Source organism: Gavialis gangeticus, unplaced genomic scaffold (genome assembly GCF_001723915.1).
Source record: "Gavialis gangeticus isolate Ggan-Ray unplaced genomic scaffold, GavGan_comp1, whole genome shotgun sequence".
In the NCBI taxonomy this organism is placed as follows: domain Eukaryota; kingdom Metazoa; phylum Chordata; order Crocodylia; family Gavialidae; genus Gavialis; species Gavialis gangeticus.
The window spans coordinates 30,455,616-30,480,976 of NW_017728993.1; the positions used below are offsets into that span (position 1 = coordinate 30,455,616).

Consider the following 25,361-nt stretch of genomic DNA (forward strand, 5'->3'; position numbering starts at 1 on the left):
TATTGTATTTACTGTCTGTGTCTACCTGAGACATTGACTGTGCAGTTACAGTGCAGTCATTTAGTACTTGCATACACAAGCACTAACTGATTCCACAGTAACTGGTGTTACTGCACAGTAGTGTTCCTGAATGGCTTTTTGGTGATGCTGACTGCACAGCTGTAATGAGCTACTGCGCAGTCAGTGTCTTGTGTAGATGCAGCTACTGACACTTAATAAGAAGCATTGCTTATAAATGATTATATGATTGCACAAAATATATTAACTTGAAGAGAACATAGTTATTCATTCACCAGCAGTGTATGCTACTAACTTAGATTCCTTCAGTCTGCACAGAAAATATCTACTAATGGAAAAAAATCATGTTGACACTGTCAGATGATGCACTGCAGCTATTATATCTGGAGAGATGTGACAACACCTGCTTGTATCTGACTGGATGTCATCTTCCAAAGAAGACTGAGAGACTGACAGAAAAATCAGGGATGACAAAAAGCAACATTCAAAAATGAAATTAAAAAAATATGAATATATGTATTTTCTGGCACAATGCTGCAAAAATTCTAGTGCATGAAGAGCCAAATTCTACCCCTTGTGCATATCTGGAGTGACACTTTACACAGTAAGCCCTCCTTTTGATTTTAGTGGCACTACTCAGGGGCTGAAGGTACCATTCCATGTTGGGAAGAATTTGGGTCAGAGAGTTATTTTCAAATCATATGCAGCGGTTGTCATTAAAAACTAAGCATTTACCACCTTAAGCATCTGCAATACCAAGAGCATACTTCTGCTCTTAGCATAATAATAGACACTGTATTATTGTAGTCACTATGGTAACACCTCTAGGATGAAGTCACTAAATACACATTTCACATGTGACCTAGTAGTTTCCTCCTACATCAGTGCAATAGAGGACTGATTCCATGTAACCAACTGAGTTTTCCAAATGAAAAATTAGCATGTGAGAAAAAAGAATCGGGCCTTGAAGTCTCCAGAATTGAAAAGTTTGCACATTAAATTCTCTCTCTCACCAACTCCTAACACTTGTCTTAATCAATAAAACAGTAACAATCACTGATTTGCTACAATCCTTGGCCACAACCAGAAAAAACAAGAGCGCCCCTTCTCACTACCCCCACAGTTACTGCTCGTGCTCAAACTGATTTATTTTAAAGGCAAGAATAAAAGAAGGAAACGTGTGCCTAAAACTGGAAACATGTATCTGCTTATTACTGGAAAAGGTATCTCTCCCTGAATGCATTTTAAAAGGTAAAAAAGTTCACACAGAACATATTAATGATTGTATTTCTTCAGGCACTCTCTGTCTGCCTCTCTGAGGTAGCAAGCATGTGTATCATATATTACTGTGGTCACAGTGGTATGTACTATACTTATTTTTATTGTACAGCAGATTAAATGGTCATGTAAAATCCATGAAATGGAGGCAAAGCTATAACAAGGTTTACTAAGGTATTGCAAAAAATGTACATCTGCATTTAGCACCGCAGGCTTACAGTATTTCAAGGACACATTTTCTACTGCTCATTTAAAAAATAGCTCTAAATATATTGATGAATTACAAAAGCACTCAAGCATTCAAGAGTTCTCCTGGATAAGCTACATACATAAGGACATGTGATTAGATATAATCTGCCCAACCTGATGGTTATATGCCATGGTCAACATAATAAGGGAGCACTTAATTTCTATTCTAAAAGATAATTTGAATGGAAATAACTGTAATCTATCTTTGCAAGCAAGAAGTAGTGATCTTCTTTGGCTCACTCCTACCACTAATGGCTATACCCTGTCCTTGAATATGTGCAACTTCAGTTGATAGAAGTGGTATATCATTCACTTTTGGTGCAGAATCTACTGCATTGTCGTGGAAAATTATGAGTATCAAGTTGCAAAAAAAAGCCAAGAATGTCTATTGAAATTAATATTTCATAAGGGAAAACAAACATCCTAGTAATGGTTTGATACATAATTTCAAACTTGGATATTTAAGATGGGCAAGGGCTGAGCATTCATAGGAACAGTTGGATTTAATGAATGTCATAGATTCTTAGGTGTTTTAGACATCAGGCCACTGCCTAAATGTCAGGTTTGGTACCCAATTTTAGTTTGGTATCTAACAATAGTTTGGAAATTTGGCCTATGCCTGCTTTGTCCAATACTTAACACTATAAACTGTGTTGCCTTGATGAAATACAATGTGAAATGTGCAGGAATCTAAACCTTTAAAGAAAGATACTTTAGATAAAGTATTTTTCTCTAGGGAGGGAAGAATTTGTAGGTACATCATGCAATGAACAAGCTATTCAGTAATATCTGGGTAGAACTGGTCCCATAGTTTGCATGATTTTTCTCTTGAGCCCATCCGCATTTTCTTGCAAAGTCAAGAAACATCAGGTGAAGAAAATGGAGCCTTACCTCTGAACATACTGAAGTGGAAAATTCTGCTGAACCTATAGCCAGGTCTGTCAAGTTTGGGACTTAGTATTCTGATAACCATTCTACAGGCAGAAGCCCTGTAAGATTTAATGAATTGTACTGTATTAACATCTCAATTACAGGTTGCATCAAATTCCTCTTTTAAATTAAAAGTGTGTAATCCCCTTACATTACTTGGAGATCTGGAGCTGTGCTTCTACCCAGTACCCTCAGGTAAGAATAGATGAAACTTGCCACTTGCATGCTCGGTTCCTCTAGCATTGCATTGGCTAAAGTCGTCAATACCGGAAGACTTGGTTTGGTTTCAAACAGAACCACTGCAGCTACCATTCGGACTTGAGGATGGATTTTGCAATTCAGGAAAACGTCAAGGGTAATTTCTTGGATCTGAAAATAGTTGATAAATGGTAAGCCACTGTATGTTTCAACTTTCATTGATGATAGTTTAGTTTTTCTTTCCTTTCTCACTAGTAAAATACAGCACTTGTTTTAGAAAGAAATATCCAATGTTATTTTTTTATTTAATTGTAACAAGTCACATGTATTCATAGTTTCATGGAATTTAATGCTGGAAGGAACCATTATGAACACTGTAGTCTGACCTTCCTCGTAACTCAGGAAAATACCACTTCACCTGATAATTTCTAAATCAAACACTTGACGTCTCATTGAGAAAATAGCAAATCTCTTGAAAAGGCATTGTCTTTAATCAAAACCTTCACCTGAAGAACAACCCAAGTTAAAGCATTCCAATAAATATTCTCACTTAACATTTCTGCCTTATGTCCAGTTTGAATTTGTCAAATTTCAACTTCCTACCACATGATCTCATTAGGATACAGCTACATCATTTCCACACTACCATTATGTCTTTTTCAGCTAAATTAATGAACAGTCAGCTATATGAAATCACTATCCCATGTAGGTACATTTAGACAGTGATCAAGTTGCAGCCTCATTTTATGCAACATATTGCACATTTTTATCATGACCAGTATGGTCTAGCCTGTACATTGCATCCATGCTGTGTAATGTAAGGCCCTGATCCAGAAGAATTTACAGAACTGTGGATCAAACCTAACTAACATGATGCTATTTCAATTATGTGCATTAGTAAATGTCAAGATGAAACTGGAGAGAAGGATGCAGTAGTTTCTAAATGTAAGTAACTATTTCAAAACTGAGCAATAAAATGACACATTGCAGGAGTAATTAATGAAAATGTGGGTGTGCTATATGCCACAAACCTGGGAATTAAGCTGTTTCCTGAATGGTGAAAATCCCAGTAACAGACTTTAGGAATGCTCTAGATCAGGTTTTTCAAATACACACAGATAATGTAACTTAGTAACTGTCTGGGTCATAGAAGGATTGCTGGGCTCCAGGAGGCTGTGGGTGGGGTGGGGGTAGGTGGGATGGGGGGTTCCCAACCCCAATATTGCTCAGAAACTCCAAAACAGTCTTTTTTTTAATTCTGAAGATACTATGGCACCATCCACCACTCCTCAAACCTTGCCCATATATCATATGCAGTGTGAGCTGCTGTTTCCTTGTACGTTCTCTCACACAGCCAAGTTAAAATAGCACTAAATATAGCTTATATTTTTTCTCTCTTATGTCCTTGGAAAATATGAGTTTACAATGCTGACAAAACCTCAACAACAGACTAATGAAGGGATTCTCATACTCAGGTTTCTCCAGCATTCTGAAACACTGTAGATGAATGTCAAAAGAAATCAGAGGCACCAGCATAATAATTGAAGGGTTTAAAGAAAATCTGCTATTCGCTTATATGAAATGCTACCTTTGCCCAGCAACAGATAAAAGGAACATACTCCACTTATTACAGCACATGCAAAACAAAGGTGCCTTTGTTTCCTTACCCGTCTTGTTTCATTTATGGCTAAGTTTCTTAGGGCCAGCACAGCATTCATTTGGACCCTAAGTGGGAGGTCAGTGGCACTAGTTGCGTAACCTGGCATAAATTTCATGATGCGCTTTAAACTGGCTGGATGTCCCACATTCCCAATGGCCTTCAGAGCCAGAATAATTTCTTCTTCATTGGACCTGCTGGCTGCTTCTGCTGCAAGGTCATGAAGTGGCTGGAAAATAAAAGGTTTTTTTAAACAAGTTACTTTTAGCTGCTGCGTCATTCTTTTCCTCATAACCCCTTATCCCCACTTTCACTGTTGCTTGAGGCTTGATTTATGTTTAAAATATTTTCAAGTACCTTTAGTATTCCCTAAATAAGCTAGATTTTTACCTCTGGAGACTGATATTTGCAATTTATTCATGGAACAAATGCAACATAGGCAGCAGTGATGAACAGCTCCCAACTCTTCCTCATCAATACACCTTAAACACAATGGGTGAAATTTATGAAGGTGTGAAAGTCAGGCACAGGCTAACTCTCGTTGACTTTCAATGAGAATTTGGAATCTAGATGTTGTGTATTTGAAAATCTCTTTCTGCCAATTTATGGACCATTCCTAGACGCATAAAGACAGACTATTCTTGAGGTTCATTAATCAGTGATCTATCTAATGATATAGCTAGTAAGGGCATCACTTAGAAGCAGGGTTCTCTCCAAGGTGTGCATGTGTGCAACTGCACACAATTTAAAATCTCACCATGCACTAACTTATTAATGCTGCACACCCACCCAGAGAGGAGCTGGGTGCAGAGCACAGCGGAGGCACTGGGGCCAGTGCAGGACACTTACAAGTAAGCCCAAGGTGAGGTGAGGACAGGAGCTGGGGCTGGCACCAGGGAACTGCTCCACTCCCCAGCCTCCTCGCTCCCCAAGGCAAGGAGAGGTGAGGTGAAGCGAAGCGGGGGCTGGGGGCTGGGGGCTGGCACAGACACTGGCTGCAGCCTGCAGCACTGGTGGCTGCCCTGCCCAGAAGCTGTGCACACTGGCTGGGGCCGGGGCCCTCCTGCTGGTGGGTGTGTGCACACTGTCCCAGGGGGAATGGGCTGGGTTTGGCCCCATGTGGAGTGTAGCAGGGGCAGCTGTAGGGAACACCAGATGCAATTAATTGGGTGCCTGCCTATGGGCTGGATTAATTTGCCTGGCAGGTTGGATTTGGCCTGTGGGCCATATTTTGCCCACCCCTGAGATAGGACTTGGGGTTCCCATCTTTGGTAGTGTGGAAACTCCTACTGACTTCTGTAACAGCTCTTGAAAGAATCTTACATGACTGATAGCTTTTCAATGTGAAATAACTGCAGTTCCCCATAAATACATTACCTTGTAATAGCTTAGCTAACTCCAATTCTTATTCTGGCAGCCTGGAGTTCTAGAATATTTTGAGTTCAATGCTTCACCTCCCAACGTGTCCTCGAGCCCCTTTGGGCTCCAGACCCCTGGCCCTGTTCCACATGTCATCTCAGTCCCCTGGGGTCCCTGGCCCAGGCAAGGCTCCTCTCCATCCATCCATCCATCCCAGTCCCCTGGGGTCCCTGACCCTAGACAAGGCTGCTCACCCTCTACTACAGCCCCAGGGTCCCTGACCTTATGGGGGTCTATGCAGGGTGCCCCTCAGGCACTTGTGGTTTCTGAGGCAGCGCATGCTGAAAGGGGGAGGAAGGACTGAAGTGGTGTGCTCATGGACTGAAGCAGTGCACTCACAGATCACTACACCTTAGAGCAGGCTTGTCCAACATATGGCCTGTGGGCCGCCATGTGGCCCTCCAAGCTGTTTTCTGAGGCCTGAGGTGGTACAATGGGAAACGAAAGTAAACACTGTACTTTCGTTTCATGGGGGTGATGTGATACCACTTCCTGTGAGGTCTTTGAATATGGCTCGCTGGCCCACTGGGTGATAAAAAGTTCATGATCTGGCCCCACATTCAAAAAGGTTGGACACCCCGGCCTTAGAGGGAACGTTGCTGTAATGGTGACTGTAATGGTGACTTTCATAGTAGGAAATAACAACCTGGCGGCCAGGCCATTTTACATCATTTCTTGGAAAGCAACCAGATCCTGAAACATTTTATTCATGGGATAGAATAAGGATTTGTGGATAAGAACACTTAGTTTTTAAATGTGTGGCCAGAATCAGGCTAGTTCTCTTGAATAGTACAAAACTCTTCTCAATGCGTAAGTAAGGGTTCTAAAAATAGGCAAAATATCATAGATTGTTTTTTATAGATCAAGTGGGATAAAAGACCACTTCTTGTTTTTAAGCTACCACATTTGTGATCCATTGATGCATTTAAGAACTTACAGGTACACAGGATGAAACTGAGTCAAACCCAACATTTCAAACATGTTGAGAGGCACTGTATGATCATTTGCTTTGATTTAAAAATCTCCCACCTTCCTCAGAAACATTTGCCTTAATCATTTGGGAGGCCATGTGGCTGAGGAATCAGTTGGCAAGTATCTACTATTAATTTACTGTGCCAGGTGGTATCATGCTGAAACATATCGTGCTGCTCTCCTCTGGCACTACCTTCTGAATTAAAAGTAATGTAGTTACCTTAATACGGTGTTGCAGATGGGCCAATCAGCTCTGCCATACAAACACAGGTATAATACTTCTGGTTCAAAGGTAGAACTCAGAGCAGCACAGAGGTATTTACTAGGGCTGTAGGAAGCTTCAGTAGCTGATTCGATTTGGAGGAGATTTGGCCCAATTCAGCAGCCAAATCTCCAAATCTGAATCGAATCAGGAGACTCATTCCAAATCGATTCAGAGAGATAGGAGATTCAGAAGAGTTGCAGCAAACACCCCACCACACCTCCTTGGATCCTGGTTTGGTGGAGCAGCTGCTGTTCCTGAAGGTGAACCTCCCGCTGCTCAGGTTCCCCAAGCTCCATGTTCAGATGGAGTGAGTGCCACCCTCCTCACTCCACACCTATTTGCATTTTTAATTTGCTTTCAGAAACCTGAGGTGCACTTTCACAGAAACCTCTGCACTACTCTGCCTGAAACCTGGAAGGCCTCATGCCTACATTAGGGGCTACCATCCCTGCTGTTTTCATCCCGCTCTCCCTTAACACACACAAGTGATATGAGTTTTTCTTTCAACAGTTTGAGGTGCACTTTCACAGAAACACCTGCACCTATCTCATTGAAACTTGGCAGGCTTCATGCCCTCAGAAGGGGCTACCATCCCTGCTGTTTTCATCTGAATCTTCAAAAAATGACAAAGTTATAGGTATTTTAGTTATAGGTATTCCCCATTATCATCTATGGCTGAATCTCTGAATCAGCACTGAATCTTCGAAACTGAATCAGCCAAATCGAATTGGGACAGTGATTCGAATCAATTAGTTGAATCACTGTCCCTCCAAACAGTCTGAATCCAAATCCAAAGTGAATACTTGCTGCTTCACACGGGCCTAGTATTTACCATCACCATGCCTGGTACGGTCAGTGGTACAAATGTGACCAAGTAGCAGTGGACTCAGGGCACCTAGGCTCTGTTCCCAAACCTGTCACTTGCTTGCCACAAGGCTCTGAATGAATCACTTTTCCTTTATGTTCCCTTCAGTTTTTCTTACTCTAAAAGAAAGACAATGCTACTTAGCACCCATGTAAAGTGCTTTGAGGATGTAATGATGAAAATACGATATAAAAATTAAACATTACTGTCAGTGGGTCTACACATGCAATTAATTTGAAGCAATAAACTACAGAGCACTTTGAGCCAGCGTAAACTACTCCTGAATGCAGTGTCTACATGGGTGCCCAGGACACCAGCAATTTGAGCTGGGGCAGAGCAGTTTACAACTGGGCCTGCTCTTGCCCTTCTCTGCCTTGGGCTATGGGGGGTGGGGAGGGGGGAATCAGGTGGCATTAGGGCTGGCTGGGGTATGAGGATGCTGAAAGTGTGGAGCTGTATGGTTAGGCAGCAGGCAGGAGTCTGGCCCTTTGCTGCCTGCACTGACCAGGCACAATTTATGCCCAGGGTTAGAGTCTATATGTGCATTTAATTACAATTAATTACTCCGCTGTAAAATAGTACTGTCAGTGATAGTACTGTTTTACAGTGGTGTTAATTAGTTTACTGTGGCCTAATACCTTTGCACATGTTGACATTGATGATTTACTCTGCAGCTATTTAATCTACTCCACAGTAATGCACGTGGGTGTACATGGCCAAGGTAATCAGGGTAATCTAACAGTCTGCATAGATGACACAGTCCTTGCTTTATAGGTGAATCACTGAGTAAATAGGGCAAGGATGTCATCATCTTCATATTCCTTAGTTTTAACATCTAATAAGTGCTTATATTTGTAAATACCTCAGAGGAGTATGAGGGGACTTAACTAATAAAAGGTTATAAAGGATTCTGAGATAGTCATGAGGCCATGAAGGCATCAAGAATTAAGGACTTTCCCTAGCCTTTCTCCTCTCTTACTCCAAAAAGGAAATCCTGTGTTTAACTAGCTGTGATTTCTTTGTCCAAAGGAAACACTGAAGTGAAGTATCATACAGATTTATAAATACAAAGTAAGCGTTAAATGTTATTTTTTCTCTTAAAAGATAAATAAAAGACATTCAGGCTGTGTACCTGGAGAGCTGGCCCAGAGCAGGATTCTGAGACAATGCAGTACTTGCGAACCAATGATCCATAGGTAAGATAGGAAATTTTGTGAAGTAAAGTACCTGAGCGTGGATGCACTTTTTTCAGAATGAGCTATGGAGAAAACATTTCATAATTACCACCATTAGCAACCAAGAAAGAAAAAAATGCCTTCCAGCATATTTTAAACAAATGTGAATTCAAGACAGGACAAATGCATAGCAACTGAGATTCCCTGAAAAGATAGGTCTGCTGTAGTATGATGACCCTAATAAAATTCAGAGACTTTTCGGGTGAGGTTTGTTATTTTAATAAGAATACCTTAAAAAAATGGGTTGTACGCTCCCATTACTGTCTAAAGGATGAAAAAATCACTTCATTAGGAAAGGTGAACTTTTGCTATTAATAAAACCTGAAGGGCTCATAAAATTCACAAAGCCATGGGTGCCCTTTTTCTCTTTTAATAGCTCAGCTAAAGGGAAAAAGAAAGAACAAAAGAACTAAGATTCATTCTAACTAGATCCTCGTACTATAGACAGAAGGAATTCTTCACATGACACAAAATGCTGACCTGAGACTTCAACCTACTGCCTTTTGCTCTGTACCTGAGCTCCACTGACTTTCTTAGGCTCCGGGCAAATGTTAAAACAATGGTGCAGTTTGCAGTTTGAGGAATTACCAAACATTGCACTTCCTGTCATTGTACACATGCATTGCAGGAGGTGCAATGTTTCAAATGAGACATACAATTTCTCTGATCCCAATGGCACCACTTCTGAGCTGCTCCCAATCCGATCTTGAAGACTGAGCAGGGGGCAGCCCTGTCCCAGACCCAGGACCAGGTACACAGCTCAACAGTCCCAGTTCTGGTTCATGACCTGGGGCAGTCAGGGCCAGGTCCAACAATCAGCTGATTGTTGGCCCAGCACCAGGACAGTTCAGCTGCACATTTGGCTTTCACAACCCCAGGATTGGTAAGCTTTGGGTTTAAAAACCATCAGATTCAGCTTGGCTTTCCACAGTCGAGGCGTGCCGGGGCTGCAGGTCAAGGCAGAAAAAGGCTGTTGTGTTCAGTGATTGCCAGGTTCTCAGTAGCTGGAGTTCTTTGGCTTTACCACTTAGGGAACCTTGCAACCAGCTCTCCTGGCATCCAATTTTTGGCATCAGGTCTAGGGCTATCCCAGTTGTTACACCAGTATCCCCATTGCTGCCTCCCTCCATTGCTGATGCTGTCAGCATCACATTGGGGTGCTACACATCCAATTTATGGCACCATACAAACTAGCAACAAAGATGTGCCACATATTTTGTGAAATATCTTTGCAGCTGGTTTGATACTTTTTGGTGCCATAAATTGGCTGAATGTGTAACACTGTTACTATTTCCAGTGCAATTAATAGATTAATTGCTTCATAACTGTAACATATGCCAGGAGTGTTACAAGAAAAAATTGTACTGTTAAGTTATATTTATATAGATTCTGGATTGATACTGTGACATTTGGCAAATTAAGCAGCATAAATGGCTCAGGACCCAGGTGCATGTGGGCAGGTTTCACTTCCAGAAGCAGTCTTGGACATGCTGCAGAGGTTATATATATAATGGAGGAGATATATACGTACCTCTAAGAGCAGAGTTGAATCCACATAATAAGTAAAAAATTGTATAATGGTTCTACTTTTCTTTCACCAGTTTCACACTAGCATAATTCATAGAAACAGAGCAGGAAGGGTCCTACTAGGCCATCAAGTCCATTTCCTACGTTTTTACACTGGCCTTGCTATCTGCTCTTTGTAGAGTTTCTCAGTGCATGGACACTGAGGCAAATCTAAAATAATGTGTGGGGCAGGACTTATGAAGGTGCAGCTGAATCCTGTGTAACTGTTTGCAGGTCTGCTCCTAACCTGCAATAAGTGAAACTTAACTACAGTAATTTTATACCTGTTTCAGTCAGGGATAAATTACTGTAGTTTAACTTCACTTACTTCAGATTACAAGTAAACAAATTAAACAGTTATTCTGGATCGGTTGATATGCCTTTGAGCAGTAAATCCTACTACCTTAAAACCAATGTAATTGTACCTCTGTTCACACCCTGAGTGAAAGATCTAATCTGCTGTAACTAATCTGTAACTGTTCACCAGGACAAAAGAATACCAGAAATCAATGCAGCCAAGATTTAGACCATTTAGGAGTGTTCTACAGTTTGTTGTTTCATTTTGGCTTTGTTTTTGAGCCTGTGATTTGCAGTTTCCAACTTTCAAGGCAGTCAGGAAATAATCTCCTTTCAGCCTTGTTGAGTATATAACAGCTTTGTGTTTTCAAAGCCTTTGCAATCTTGGCAAAGGAATAAATACAACAGATGCTAGAACTGGTAAAGAAAGATCTGAGAGTTTTTAATGTATCCTACCCCAGCTTCCTCCACCACATCACGGGTTGGTGTAGTTAAATGCAGGCCCATAAGCACTGCCTGAGCTGCTTCCAACTCGGTGAGTTCTTGCCTTTCAATTTTATACCTTAAGAACTTGATTGCGGTATGATCAGCAACTGCAGGAATTATGTCCAAAATCCAACGCCTATAACAGGAAAGGCAACCATCATTTTCCAGAATTGCATCTGAACACATTCATTTCAGATATTCTTCAATCCCACTGTTGAGAATTAAAGTCACTATATCATTACCTGTATGCCGGCCAACTGGAAAACTGCTTCCAAACTGACTCATAAATCTCATAACTTGCTGCACGGAAAAGTTGTACAAGCTTTAGGAACATCAGTGGTGCATCACTGGGAACCTGTTCATGGATGTGGTCTACCAGAGACTGCAGGGTTTCTACAATCTACATAAAAATTAAAGTACACAGCAAAATCAAATATGCTCCAGTTCTTCCATACACAGTAATGACAATGACTTACAGCAAAATAGTACATTTTAGTGGTTAAACTTTACCTGACTTTCCACATTTTTTATTTTGAATAAGTGGACAGGAAGTTGGAGCAATTCACTGCCAAAGTGGTATCGAAGTAAGCCTCGTTTCCGGAAGTCTTTTGATGGGATTTCTGAGGAGCGTTTTTGCACATCACTCAAAATGAGTTTTTGTCTGCAATAAAGAACCCCAGTGAAATAACATCACAAGATGCATAATGAAAAATAAAACAAAAGAGGGGCAGCGGATATGCTTCTCCTGCATTTAATATAACAATATAGCTACAAAAAATACTCTATCAAGATACTAAGGGATTCATAAATGTATGCGTTACTCAGAACTGGTTAGGATCAGATTCAGACTTTTCTCCCCTTCGGCAACATCTATATGAGACACTGACTGCACAGTACCTCGTTGTTATTGTGCAGTAGCACTGCGGGGCACGAAGCATAATGAGACACTACTGCTCGGTAGTAGCTACTGCGCAGTCTGCACCACCTGAAAGCTGTTTGGCAACACTACCGTGCTGTAACTTCAGTTACTGCAAAATCATTTAGTACTTGTGCATAATACTTTAGTACTAAACCATCTATGCAGTAACAACTGTGCAGTCAGCATCTCATGTAGATAAGATGCTGCTACATCCCAGCCTTTGGGATGTAGGTACATGAGGCTACTTGGTTAAGGGAAACAGGGGCAGAAGGTGAAGGATGGAAGTTGAACGGGAGATGTGTATTATCCCATCGTGTCAGACAGCAATAATTGATGGTAGCTGTCATAAGAATGCATTGCTGAATTTGGACCTTTTTAAAAGGTTCAGAAATGTTCTTACACATCTCTAAGCTTCCTCCTTTTGCATGGAATTGACAATATTCAAATACAACAAGAAACAATTCAGTCTTTCTATTTTCCTGAGACATCTCTAAGTCTAATGTCCCAGGGAATTTTGTAAGATAATGTGTTGTCATGAGATTTCCAACCTGATTCCTGTGGAGCAAAGATTCAGAAAAAATTGGCATAATTCAGAAAAGTATCTAAGGCTTTAAGTACTTTTCAAACTGAACCAAACCTTCACTCTTCATTATCAAGAAAAATTTCAACAGAAGAGTGTCTTTGTAAAAATGTTCTATTGGTTGTGCTTGCAGACAAAGATAGCTTGTTGATTACAGTTAAAATGAGGCTTACCAGACAATACAATAAAGTTAGGTATTTGCATTGGACATCTGAGAACAAGTCAATAGAAACAGAATCATACACAAGAGTATCTTAAAGTCTCCATTGAAAATTGGCAGGCTTACTTTTGGAATCTCTATAGAGATCTTCTAAAACATTTCCACAGACTGTTTCCATCAGGGTTTCATAAGGATCTTTGATATACTGGGAGGAGGTGGGAAAATGTTGTATTCCACACATCTCAGCAAATGAATATGAACAGTGTAATTAAATGGTAAAACAATAATAACACTCCCATTGACTTCAGCAAGACTGAAAACCCAATCCCCTCTGCATCTAAAGCCCATAAATAAAGATCCTCATAAATTTTTCCTGTGGAAGATTAAAAAAAAAATTAAAACAAAGTTGGTTTCAATAAACTATTGAAACTTCAGCAGGGTTGGACTGAAAATCAGAAGGTTTAAGTTGTTAGCCAAACAGTTTTGGGTTTTGGCTATAACGTTTTTGATGGAAATACAAAATTATCCATGGAACACAAACACTTTTCTCTCTCTCTCTGTCACACACACACAAGAAAAACCATTAAAAACTCATTTTTTATCAAAGTTTGTGGAAAAGTTTTCAACCAGCCCATAGCAGGTCAGATAGCATATCAATATCAAGCTCCTATACAAAGTTTCCTATGCACTATCCTCCTGAGTCCCTTTTAGCATTACTGCTTTCCAGAGATCTCCCTTTCAGTGAGTGTGTCACAGAGTAGTTTACTGAAAAGATATTAGTTTTCAATTTTTTCATATGAAAATATATTTGTTTTGGCCCTTAAGACATAAATCAAATACCCCTGGGAATTAAACTAGTCAAACACCGCCAACTTTAGCTAAGAAAATCTGGATAGGAATGCACATGTATGTTTCAAATTTATGGTTATCACTGAAGATTGTGTTTTATGACCTGTTTGAGGCTTTATATAATGAAATATTGGCAAGGTGTATAGTCAGCACAGTGGATTAGTTTAATTTAGGGAATTTGACCAGATTATTTAGAGGTGGAATTAGTGAATTGAAGCAATACAAAATTTTGGATCAGTCTACAGTACCTTGCTTCTACAACAGCATCTCCTCCAGTTATCTCATTGAATGGTGTGAACTGATGGAGTTCCTGAACATCCGCTTCTACAATTATAGCTTCATCTTGGGTAGATTTGATTTTGTAACTATAAGTAGCAGTAGCCCGGGAATGTCTGTTACTCTTCAGAATGGAACAGTGACAAAAGAAGCACAAAGTAATTTAAGTTCTGTGATGAAATAATACTTTGTATATCATGCACTGTGACTCATTTGTTCAGCATGACAATTTTACAAGATAGAGCTCAACTGTACAGCCCTGTCCCATTGCTCATACCAATAAGAAATTCTACTGCAATTGTTTCTTCCCTAAACAAAGGAGGTGGTCTCCTTCTACAAGACCAAAATTTCTCTCTGAGCAGCTAGTACAAGGTTTATGCACCCTTACCTTAAAATTTCAAAGGGGACTTGGCTGATACAGAGGCCTTGTGTTCAATATATGTATATGAATTACACGTAGAGAGCAAATATCATTATAACCACCCTGGATCCCCTGTACTCATTGGGATTTAAGTCAGGAACCACCAATGCAAAATCAGTCTGTGTAGTCCCACTACTTGTTTACACATAAATCTATCTTACTTCTTTGCAGGTCTTGCATGGATACGTGTATGCAGAACCAGTAGTCATTTGAGCTTTTTCATTGCAGCTGTTTAGGTCCTTGGATTTGGTCACATAGACTTGATTTGCCCGCTTATTTTCTTGAATCACATAGGTAGTGTTACAGACACCTGAAATTCCAGCCTGCCAAAAAATGAGAATTGAACAGCTTTCAGAGAATGCTTTTCTTTCAGCAGGATTGCTGAACACCTAGCATGGGCTTGTGTATACTAGTTTTATCAGCTGCATATACCGAGATTCCTTTCAGAAGTATTTACTATTTTCCTACTACAGTATAATCAGGAGGTAAAGACCTGATTATCTTTATTTCGTGCTTCTCCCCACCCCCCCTTTTATATTCTTCAAAGGCCTGAATCCAGGTCCCATTGAAAGCTCTGACTGAATGCCCATGGACTTCAGTGAAACAATATTTTGGCCCAGTGGGAGGTCTGTAGAAATTTCCAGTTAGAACCTATTGGCTATGAGACATTATCCAGGATTATGAATAATTTGAAATAATTTGATCAGTAAGAGTTAAACTTTAAAAGCAAGGAGTTTCAGAACTGTGGTAGATATTTAGCTCTTAAAATTCCCATCATACCTAACCTATAGCTCACACGTTCTTCCATTAGAGACTGCAATAGCAAATGATCTTGACATACAATATGAGAAGCAATAATTAAAAATCACTTAAGACTTGAGGAGTTTTAACTGTGGATTTTCTTGCATTACAGCTTTAATTGAAGTCTTTTAATAATGTTTAAAGCTTCTATACTTGTAAGGGATATTAGTTCTCTTTAGTCTGTGATTAGAACATCTAATAGTGATAAAGGATGATACATAAATGCATTTGGAAGAAGGGTTATTTTCCTGTCTTTTTCTCTTCTGTGAGGGATATAGGGGATATTGTATAATTGCTCCATTTGGACTTGTACATAGCCATGGGTCCTGGAAAACTTGTACTTTGGTTTCTACCCCATGCTACCACGTCCTCACTGCTATTCTTACAGGTGCTAGTTAGATTACAGCAAGATGAGGTATGCACAACCATTGTATAATTAAAACTTAATTTCACTGTGTAAACCCTCACCCAGCAGATGTCACTTGGAAAGAACTCCCATTGAGTCACGTCTGGCAGGTTGTGTAATGCCTGCTTCTGCAGTGCTCATACAGCCCAAACTCTTATTGACTTCACTGCAGTGTGCAGAGTGTAAACACTCAAGGTCATGCTTCATTTTCCCACAGGTCTGTGTTTTGAAACTAATCCTGGCGTTCATTTGTAAAATACTTTGAGACTGTCAGGTAAAGGTGCCAAAGGTCAAAGAAGATTAAAAGAGTTAAATTTACATGTGCAACTCAACAATAGAGCTCTGAAGGATAAGCAACTGAATTAAAAACAAGATGAGGAGAAGAAACTAGGTACTGGATATACTTCAGCCACAGTGTCTTAAGAGGGTGTCTCACATGGAACAAATACTGGGAAAGCACTAGGTTCTGAAGCTCCTTTCCAGACTTAACCCTAATCATATTAAATATTCAATTGTCTAAATTAAAGTGGTTTTGGTTTGGATTTGCAATAAAAATAATGTGAAAGCACAATGATTTCAAGCTTTTTACTGATCTCTTCACCAAGACCAGACTAATCAATGTAACTATATTTTTTGCAAAATTATATACATTTCAATTTGTGTGGTGGATTGTAATGTCAGGTGATTTAACATGACTAAAGTATCAAACCCTGGACAATAGTGGAAATTCCAACAGAATGTCAACTGTAGCTGTCAATGCCATTATAATATCACAACATAATATTGTACTCCCCCTAAAAGGGGTTAAAAGGGATTAATATATATATAATGTTTTAGAAAAGTCAAATTGCTGTTATTTCTAGCTGTAGTCTTACTAATATGCTGAGAGTTTAATCTTATTTTAATGTATTAGTCAGATTTTATGTAGGCTCAGCTTTCAGAGTAGTTTCCTTTTGCTGGAGCCAAAAACCTGGTTTCTGTAGGTTACAATATCACAAATGCATTACTGAAATCAGCTGATCAAGTAGATTAAAAATCTATCCATTTCATGGAACCATTTAGATACTGCAACATTACTGAAGGCACAGAAAGAATAGCTGAACAACTTACCTCCAAGTCTAGACATAGCTTATTATTAAATATTCTATCAATACTGAATTCAAATAAATGCACTGAAAGAGCCGGAAGTGCATGCTTAATTAAATTACACTCCAAACAAAACAAAAAGCAAAGTGCTCACCTCCTGTAAGTTATATGTGATCTGTGTCTTCTTCATGGTGAGTTCCAGCACATTGAGAATACCTCTGTAAATATTAAGACCATCCTCTGAGATGGCATCTGGAGCCAGGAGATTCCCAACATGGCCATTGCTGTATTCAAATTTGATGGGGAAGCTCACTTGTCCAGAAAGAACCTGGGTCAGTTTAGATGACCGAGTGAATGTAGCTCTGGGCCAGACACCATTGTACTCTGCTGCTTCCAATGAATGAATCTATGAAATAAGGGAGAAAGGTGGAAGTATGTTCACTTAAATAATGTTTCATTAACTTTTTTTGAATGCATATAGCTAAACTATGTAAATAAGTATGCCTGTCTCTTTATTGGGCACCACTTTTTAATGAAGGAAAGCCTTTTAAATGATAAAACTAAGGTTTCACTTTATCATTAACATTGTTAGTACTAATAGGCATGTACGTATATAAGAGAGAGAGAGAGAAAGATTGAGAGAAAGAAGCATTTAAGAGAATCGAGCAATACTTTACAGAAGCCATGATAGGGATATGCAGAAGTAAAAAGTAGCTAAACAGGATGTTTCCACATAGACTAGACTTTTTTTTTATCCAAGGTGGCTTGCACCTAGAAATATGCCAAAGAAGAGCAGCACAAAGCAGGAATATTCCCTCAAAACTGCAAATCTCAGGGGCACTATTAACTCTTGGCATGCACTCTATGATCTCTGCCATTGGGGTCACACAACATAGCTGAAGTTTGAAGCTAATAACAACATGGTTGCTAGGTGAACCATATAAACATAATTAGTATGGGGATGTAAGAAACCCTGTTCCCTACTTCACATTCTAGTCTCACCCAGGGGCTGTCCAAACTCCTGGTGGTACCAGGAGAGAAAGCTCAGCATCAGTACTACTATAAGCTCAGGGATTTTGAACAGCTCTTTTCCTTGTTGTGCGTGGTTGGGTAGCCATTGGACTTCATTTTTTTAAAGACCCTTTTCCTTGTTTTTTTAATGGAAGTCATTGACAACCCTGGTGACTGTAATCTCCAGAGTGGGCTGTGTCAGTAGAAGCTTTCAACACTGTCATTTAAGTGTGCTTCTACCAAATCTAGGTGGTCATTTTAGGGCAGTGTTAGCTCAGTCTCCAGGATCCATTCAATACATTGTCTGTGATGACAGTGCCAAAAGAAATGGTATTTATATTGTTTAGTGATGATGAAAACACTTAGATCACTAATTTTGACTTAAACCAGATATGAAGCAGTGGCTTTAAGGTTAAAGATTAATTCCTTCAGTTATTCCTTCTCCCCAAACCATGTCACGTAATTGTCATGGGAGAAAAAGTAAACTTTTCCTACAATCGAAATGAATGCCTCACTACATATGTAAAGAGACATTTTTAATTTTTTGTTTTTGGTCAGTAACTGCAATATTCAAAACCTCTACTTTTTCCTTATCTTTTTCAAGAATATTTCAGTTTTGATTAAACTTTCTTTGGAAAAAAGTTTCTTAGGTCCAGGATGAATTTTCTGGATAAAACCGTGGCGAGAGAGATTGACCAGTCCCATGACAGTAATAATTGTCCTCTTTGTGGAAGAATGGAAAAGCAGAGACTTGATCTTGGTTCTCTTATAGGCTACATGAGTGAGATGCTATTGCTAACTCTTGAGTGGATCTTTCTTTTCTTCTATGGGAACCTCTGCACAAGATGCTATGGCTTTGCAGCGATGCACTACAGCACCATAGGGTCCATTGGTAAAAACTGTGACGTTGCCGTTACGTCGTCGTAGCAATGCGCTGCCTTGATGTAGCGGCTAAAAATAACTGTGTGCGGCCAGCAGAGCGCAGAATGGGCTGTTACTGCACCATCTTTTAGTATTTCCAAAGGGAAGGACTAAATGACAGTGCAGTCACAAAGGCACCATATGGCCAGGTGTAGATGCGCCCTATTTCTGTTTTGCAAAGAAACCTGGACAGAGCTTGCCTTCATCACAATATAGGGTGGATTTTTTTTCCTGAGATTTCAGGAAGCTTGTTGCATGGAAAAAAATGCTGAACTAAATTTTCATTTTCTCTTATAATACATAATAGTACTTGGCTACTTCTGGTTGTAGAGCTATTGTACTTTTTAGAAACTTATTAGGACACAGCGATTAATCTTCTCTATCCATAATTTTCAATTTGCTAAGTGAAAGCTTTTAAAGAGATCAGTTTTCTTCCACACACATAAAATTAAGTGGAGTCTGCAGTGATAGAGAGGTATATTCCAATACATTCATTAGAAGCACATACAGGCTTACATTCAAGGCAAAAATGGTTTCCATATAATCAGAAATCTTAGTAATTACTCAGAAATTTTAATGTCAGCATGTAGCAAAGGAATGCAATCTCAGTGCAGCATAAAATGTCATTTGTGTCCCTGCAGCTAAAGAAATAGCTAGGAGAAATTAATTATGCCAAATGTTGAATGACATCTGGCTATTGTAGTATGTGTACTGCTTTTTGTTTTCTGGTTATAAAATCAGTTGATTAAATAATCTTAGGTTATACAGTTTGGGAACAATTGAATTGATCCAATTCTAAATTATTGTGCATTTGAAATTACATTCTATTGTCTCCCTGGCCACAAAGCAGAAGAAATCCTTCAACCCCAAGGTTGGCTTGAGCTGAGAATTACCTGGCAAAGTGCAAATAGAATTTAGGGCACTGCATAAAAAATAATAGTGTTAGTTACATTCTGCCTGAGTAAGCAAAACATATTATGAAACTTAATTATTTCCCAAAGCTTGAAAAAGTAATGTAGGAAGGTAATTTTAGCTTTCAAATTGGATACATTTTCTTACCCTAATAAGAGAAAGTTTTGGCCCAATGCCACTAATTTCCACTTTACTTTTTATTCTTATTCCAGATCTTGCAAGTCCTTTCTCTTGGAGTCCACTGAGCAGTACACTTTCATAATCATATCTATAAACTTTGCTTTCACTGAAAACAGGTTCTGTAAAGCAACAATGCCCAACAAATATTAGAGAGAGCCTATGAACACGTTCAAGTACACCTATTACATTTTATGAACAATTCCAAATAACAAAGATCAATTTGGTATTACTTCTGAAGAAAATTAGCAGTTGTAAAATAAAATTAAACATCCATATACATTTCAGAGTCTATTTTGAGTTGCAGTCATTACATCTACATTAGCTGATAGGAAAATTACTTACGATAATTAAGAGGCTGACTCCCTGAAAGAGAAAAAGCAAGAGTGAAATTAAAACATCAAGAATAAGAAAAGAAAAATAAACTGTACTTCATAGTCCCAAGTTATACCCTAACTGTAAAATACATATTGCATAGTGCTTTCCAGTTAATTCTAATTTAAATTTTAAACTTAGTTTTATATTTTAACTTAAGAAGGTATCTAAGATTTCCATACCTTCTCCTAGACAATGGGGAATTTGCTATCACTATCTCTTTCCTTTTATATAACTTGAGATGGTTATACTTACAGAGGACAACAATTAGACTCTGAAGCCATATTATGAAAGAAACTACTGTAAACTTATCCAGATAGATAAAATACTTACCGACAAGGCCTAAAGTCAGAGCTATTATTAAGCCCCTCATTGTGAGGCTAAGGTAAAAGTAAATGTGTTAGGTCCTCTTTTATAGAGGCATACAGTATCATGTGATTATTTTGGCATGTCAGTTTGGTGGATAAGCATGTCTTAGAATCATTATTGATCAACCAAAAACAAACATTTCTTGGGATGGGAATGTTGATAACACTGGACTATTGGATAATTATGACCAAAACTATATTGTCCATGATTTAATAAAACCGATTTATGAAATTTCTTGTTTTTACTTTTCTTTCTTTCCCCAGTTCTCCATACAATAATTCATCAACTAATAACACATATTTGAGTTACTTTAAAAAACACGGGCCAGCTTTATAGCCAATTCACCTCAGCATTATTCCTTTGACATCAGCAAATTCTGGTGATTAACACCAGGTGACAATCTCAGTCACAAGCTTTTGGATTCGAACGTTGGTTCTTAGTGGAAGGTCTGTGTTTTAGAGAGGAATGTGTGCATGATTTAATTTCCCAGTCACTGAGAGGTCTGTAAGTTGGTTTACATGTCAGTCCAGCAAACTGAACCACACCAATTCCAACAGTTCTTGCCTGGGTCCCTTAGCACGATTCTCTTTTGCATGAACAGGGCCTTATCCCAGGAATCCAAACGAGAAACCTTAGTAATATCTTGGATTCTGTTGCTAAGTCACAATGATGTGAGTCCAAAGCAGCTCCACTGTATATTCTGTGTAATTCCTAAGAGGAGACTTCGAGAAAAGGAACTGAGTAAATTTTCAAAAGCACCTAAGTGAGTTAGGCCATATACCATTGATTTCCAAAGGGATTTTGGCCACTAAATCATTAAGACCATTTTGAAAATTTTACCCACAACCTCCCAATTCATCTTCTGGAACCTTGTGATGCCTAGCCCATTGTAACAAAGACTGCATTCTATTTTTCCTTAGAAAAAGGTCACAATATAAACCACATTTCTCCAAAAATAAAGTTCAGCTATGTACATTTTGAAATAGTTTACATCAGTTTAGAATACAACTTTGTCTCTGGGCAAATGATATATATAAATTACATAGCAAATAAAAGATTTCATTTATACATTTTGTCTGCAAGGTTGTTGAGGGAAGAATGCAAAAGGCATCTAATATTCATTTAAGGATGCAAAAAGTAAAAACTGCTTGCTAGTAAAGTGCTCATGCAGACAGGTAAATGGCATCCATAGGAGAAAGGCCTCTAATTCACTAGAAATAAGAAGAATAAAACCAGAGCTACAGGTCTCAGGCCCTCAGTTCTGATCCTGAGAAATTATTTACTGTGGTCCCCATCAAAAAGTCTTCTTTATACCTTATTACTCCATTTACCTGGAGTAGTGCCGCCCGACTGCAGGAATAATGAAGCTTATTGCTGTGCCAGTGCACCTGAGATGAAGTTTTTTTCTGTGGAGTACATGGAGCAGTCAACTATGCAGAATAACCTGATGCAAATGTGTAGTGCACAATCATCTGTGTATTGTTCTGCCTAGCAGCAGCTATGTCATTTACTTGGTAGATGGCATTGAGGTCCAGAGATGGAGCAGCAACTACTGCCTCACTATTGCAGTTGAATAGATGATCAAGGAAGGAAAACAGTGGCAAAAACATATGATGAGGGCACTACTGTTTGTATATTTTTATTACTGCTTACCCTGAAAGTTCTAAGCAATGTTTAGATCACACTTGCCCTCCATAAAACAAAAGATACACACACACATATATACTTATATATACACACATATATACATACCCGCATATGCATACATACATACATACATATATATCATCTAGATGACAGAATAAGAATATTCAGACACACACATACATATATCTATATTTATATATCAACATCTAATATATCTACATATATAATCAATATATAGATCTCAAGATGGATATCTATCTATCTATCTATCTATCTATCTATCTATCTATCTATCTATCTATCTAATTTCTCTCTCTGTGTCTGGATATTCTGATTTTATATAATTTAGATAATCTCTCTCTCTCTCTCTGGGTGTGTGTATGTGTGTGTGTATGTATGTGTATATATATATCTCTCTATATATCTATATATATATCTTTTGTTTTATGGAAGGAAAGTTTGATTTAAACATTGTTTAGAACTTTCAGGGTAAGCAGTAATAAAGATATACAAACAGTAGTGCCCTTATCATATGTTTTCTGCCACTGTTTTCCTTCACCGGTATCTAGAGATATATATGTGTGTGTGTCTGGATATTTTTATTGTATGCAATCTTAATGTGCTAGTGGACAAAAACAAAATATCTTCATCTATTCAAACTATATATATATTTTAAAATATGCAGGATAAATTAATGAATTGTCATGATGGAGTTATACTTTGGAAATTGGTTCCATGCCATTTCAAACAGTAGAACAACATCTGACCCCAAACATCAAGTGCATGTTATGTTTTCCTGGATGTTGTCTCTTCAAAATGATATGTAGGTCTTCATGCTACTTTGTTTGTAGGATCTTAGGCAATTGTCATTTTTGGAGGAAGTATTTAAGAAAATACAAGGTCATTTCTTATAAAGGAAAATATTTCCCTGGAGTCATATTATTTGCATGCTATGAAAAAGCAGATATAGAGAGAGGCAACAGAATACATCTGGAGTCATAACATATGGAATTCTATTGCTTCTGTTATCATGCTTCTATTATTCTTCCAATCAGCTTGGCTGTACAACAGTACAGAATGTTGAAACAATGTAAGTGAGGTAATTAATTTAACAGAGACTTAACCCAAAACTGGAATAATGGAGAATGGCCACATGTACATTTGAATATAATGGTAAAATTATTTTTATATTAAAAAGGCTTTATTATAAAAACGAAAACACAAATAGCTTCATTTTAATCTGATAATGAAAAATTTGCATTACTCTTAATGGCAGGTGAAACCTGAAAGGGTCAAAGTTTGTGGTAAGTTTGTATAAGAACCCAAATATTAGATACTTAACTGAGATAACAACCTATGGTGCTGCCCTATGTTGAGTTCATCAACAGTTCATTTCTTCCCTTCCCCTCACTTCCCTTCCCCTTCACTATTCCCTTCCACCCCCATGTGAGTTGGTTTTCCTGGGGTTGAGGAGAGAGTCCAAAAATTCACTACACCCTTTGGTATTGTCAAAAGGCAGCCTGGCACACCACACATAAGTACACATAAATTCAACAGGTAAATGAAAGACAGAGTTAAAGTTTGCTAAAGACTTTGCCTAAACTAGTATTTCTCCAAAACACTCATGTTAGAATGACATCCAACTCTGAATTTAAAAACAAATAACCTACCAATTTAGGAAATCAGATGAAAAAGAGTATGTCCATGCTTTCTAAAAGCAATGCCACATATCTTAAATACTTCCAGGAACTCAGACGGTGTGGAGATGAACACCATCATAATATCCCACAAAATATACAGTTAAAGACATCCACACAAACAAACCTGTTGGTGCTTGCTTTCATGATAGACAGAAATGTTCCTCTTGTCACAGCCTCTTTGCCAGCTGTATAAGGATTGCTAAAATATAAGCAGAGAGAAAAAGAGAATTTTAAAATAGCAGAGGAAATCTCATGGGAGCACTCTTAAAAAAAGAAGTTCATAATGCTACTAGTACTCTAGTGCCATTCCCACAGCAACACATGTAACATGGACTGTTGCGGAGACAGTTACAGAAAGCATGAGTGAGGCATGTACTTAGAAAGCTGCATGGCAATATAATGAGCTAAGATGCTCTGAATTTACAGGGTACTTGCACCATAAATGAAACATGAATAAAGCATAATTAACTTGATTAGAACGATTTCTTCCACATGGCCATTGTCTTTACATAATACATTCTGCTTGGGTAACAGAGTCTCATTATCTATTATTGGACTGCTGCTGACAGCCCCACACCCTCCTTGTTCTGTTTTTATGTTGTTGAATTATCGTGTTTTCATCCTGCTAAAACACTTTCTAGTGACAAAGTGGGGATTAGCAAAACAGCTCCCAAGCAACCGCAGTAGGTTGAAATGGATAGAATCAGATGGCTAAGCTAAGTGATTTTAACTTTCAGTTTTGCCCAATTTGTAAATATAAGGAAATATTTAAAACTACATAAATAAATAATATATTTTGCATATCTAACATTTGCCTGATGAGAAATTGTAAAAGTATTGTGTAGCCACAATTTTTGTGTGGCCACCCAGATAACATTTGCATTCTTTCTGCTGCCTCTGGTCAACCAACATATACTCTGGGTTGAGCCAAGCTGCCAGATGCTGATTCTAGTGCATTTGCAGAAGGATTTTGCTATATTTGCTTGCTTTAAAAGATGCTTCTGCTGTTCTGAATGCCATTCTGTGCACTAGAGGGGCCGGCTTCTCCATTGCTACCCCACTTTTATTCTGTTATGATACCAATGAAGTTAAAGCAGTAAGGATTGGACCACGAGTCTACGCAGTTCAACTGGTGGCAATGTTATTTATTATTTCTTTTTTCTTTTGGAATATGGACAATGAAAAGGGGCACTCATGCAGTGCCTTCGGTACAGCTGAGTGATAGAATTTTGATGATTTTTGCCATCAGAATATTCTATTCTGAAGCCAAAATGCTTAATGGAGATGTAGCAATTTTGGCAAAGTTTCTGAGACCT

The 25,361-nt window shown here is 38.5% G+C and overlaps 1 protein-coding gene across 1 annotated transcript in view; it reads right to left on the reverse strand.

The window, feature by feature from the left end:
* LOC109305326 (vitellogenin-1-like) overlaps positions 1-20,702 on the reverse strand; it is a 61,300-nt gene extending 40,598 nt beyond the window's left edge. Inside the window, exons 1-13 of the mRNA XM_019528329.1 lie at positions 20,663-20,702; positions 20,300-20,320; positions 19,925-20,076; positions 17,088-17,339; positions 14,802-14,963; positions 14,192-14,343; positions 11,946-12,096; positions 11,678-11,835; positions 11,406-11,571; positions 8,984-9,109; positions 4,341-4,559; positions 2,627-2,844; positions 2,437-2,534 (exon numbers count right to left, since the gene is read on the reverse strand). Coding sequence (XP_019383874.1) covers positions 2,437-2,534; positions 2,627-2,844; positions 4,341-4,559; positions 8,984-9,109; positions 11,406-11,571; positions 11,678-11,835; positions 11,946-12,096; positions 14,192-14,343; positions 14,802-14,963; positions 17,088-17,339; positions 19,925-20,076; positions 20,300-20,320; positions 20,663-20,702 — 1,915 coding nt within the window. The remainder of the gene's footprint in view (positions 1-2,436; positions 2,535-2,626; positions 2,845-4,340; positions 4,560-8,983; positions 9,110-11,405; positions 11,572-11,677; positions 11,836-11,945; positions 12,097-14,191; positions 14,344-14,801; positions 14,964-17,087; positions 17,340-19,924; positions 20,077-20,299; positions 20,321-20,662) is intronic.
* Positions 20,703-25,361: the final 4,659 nt, after the last annotated feature.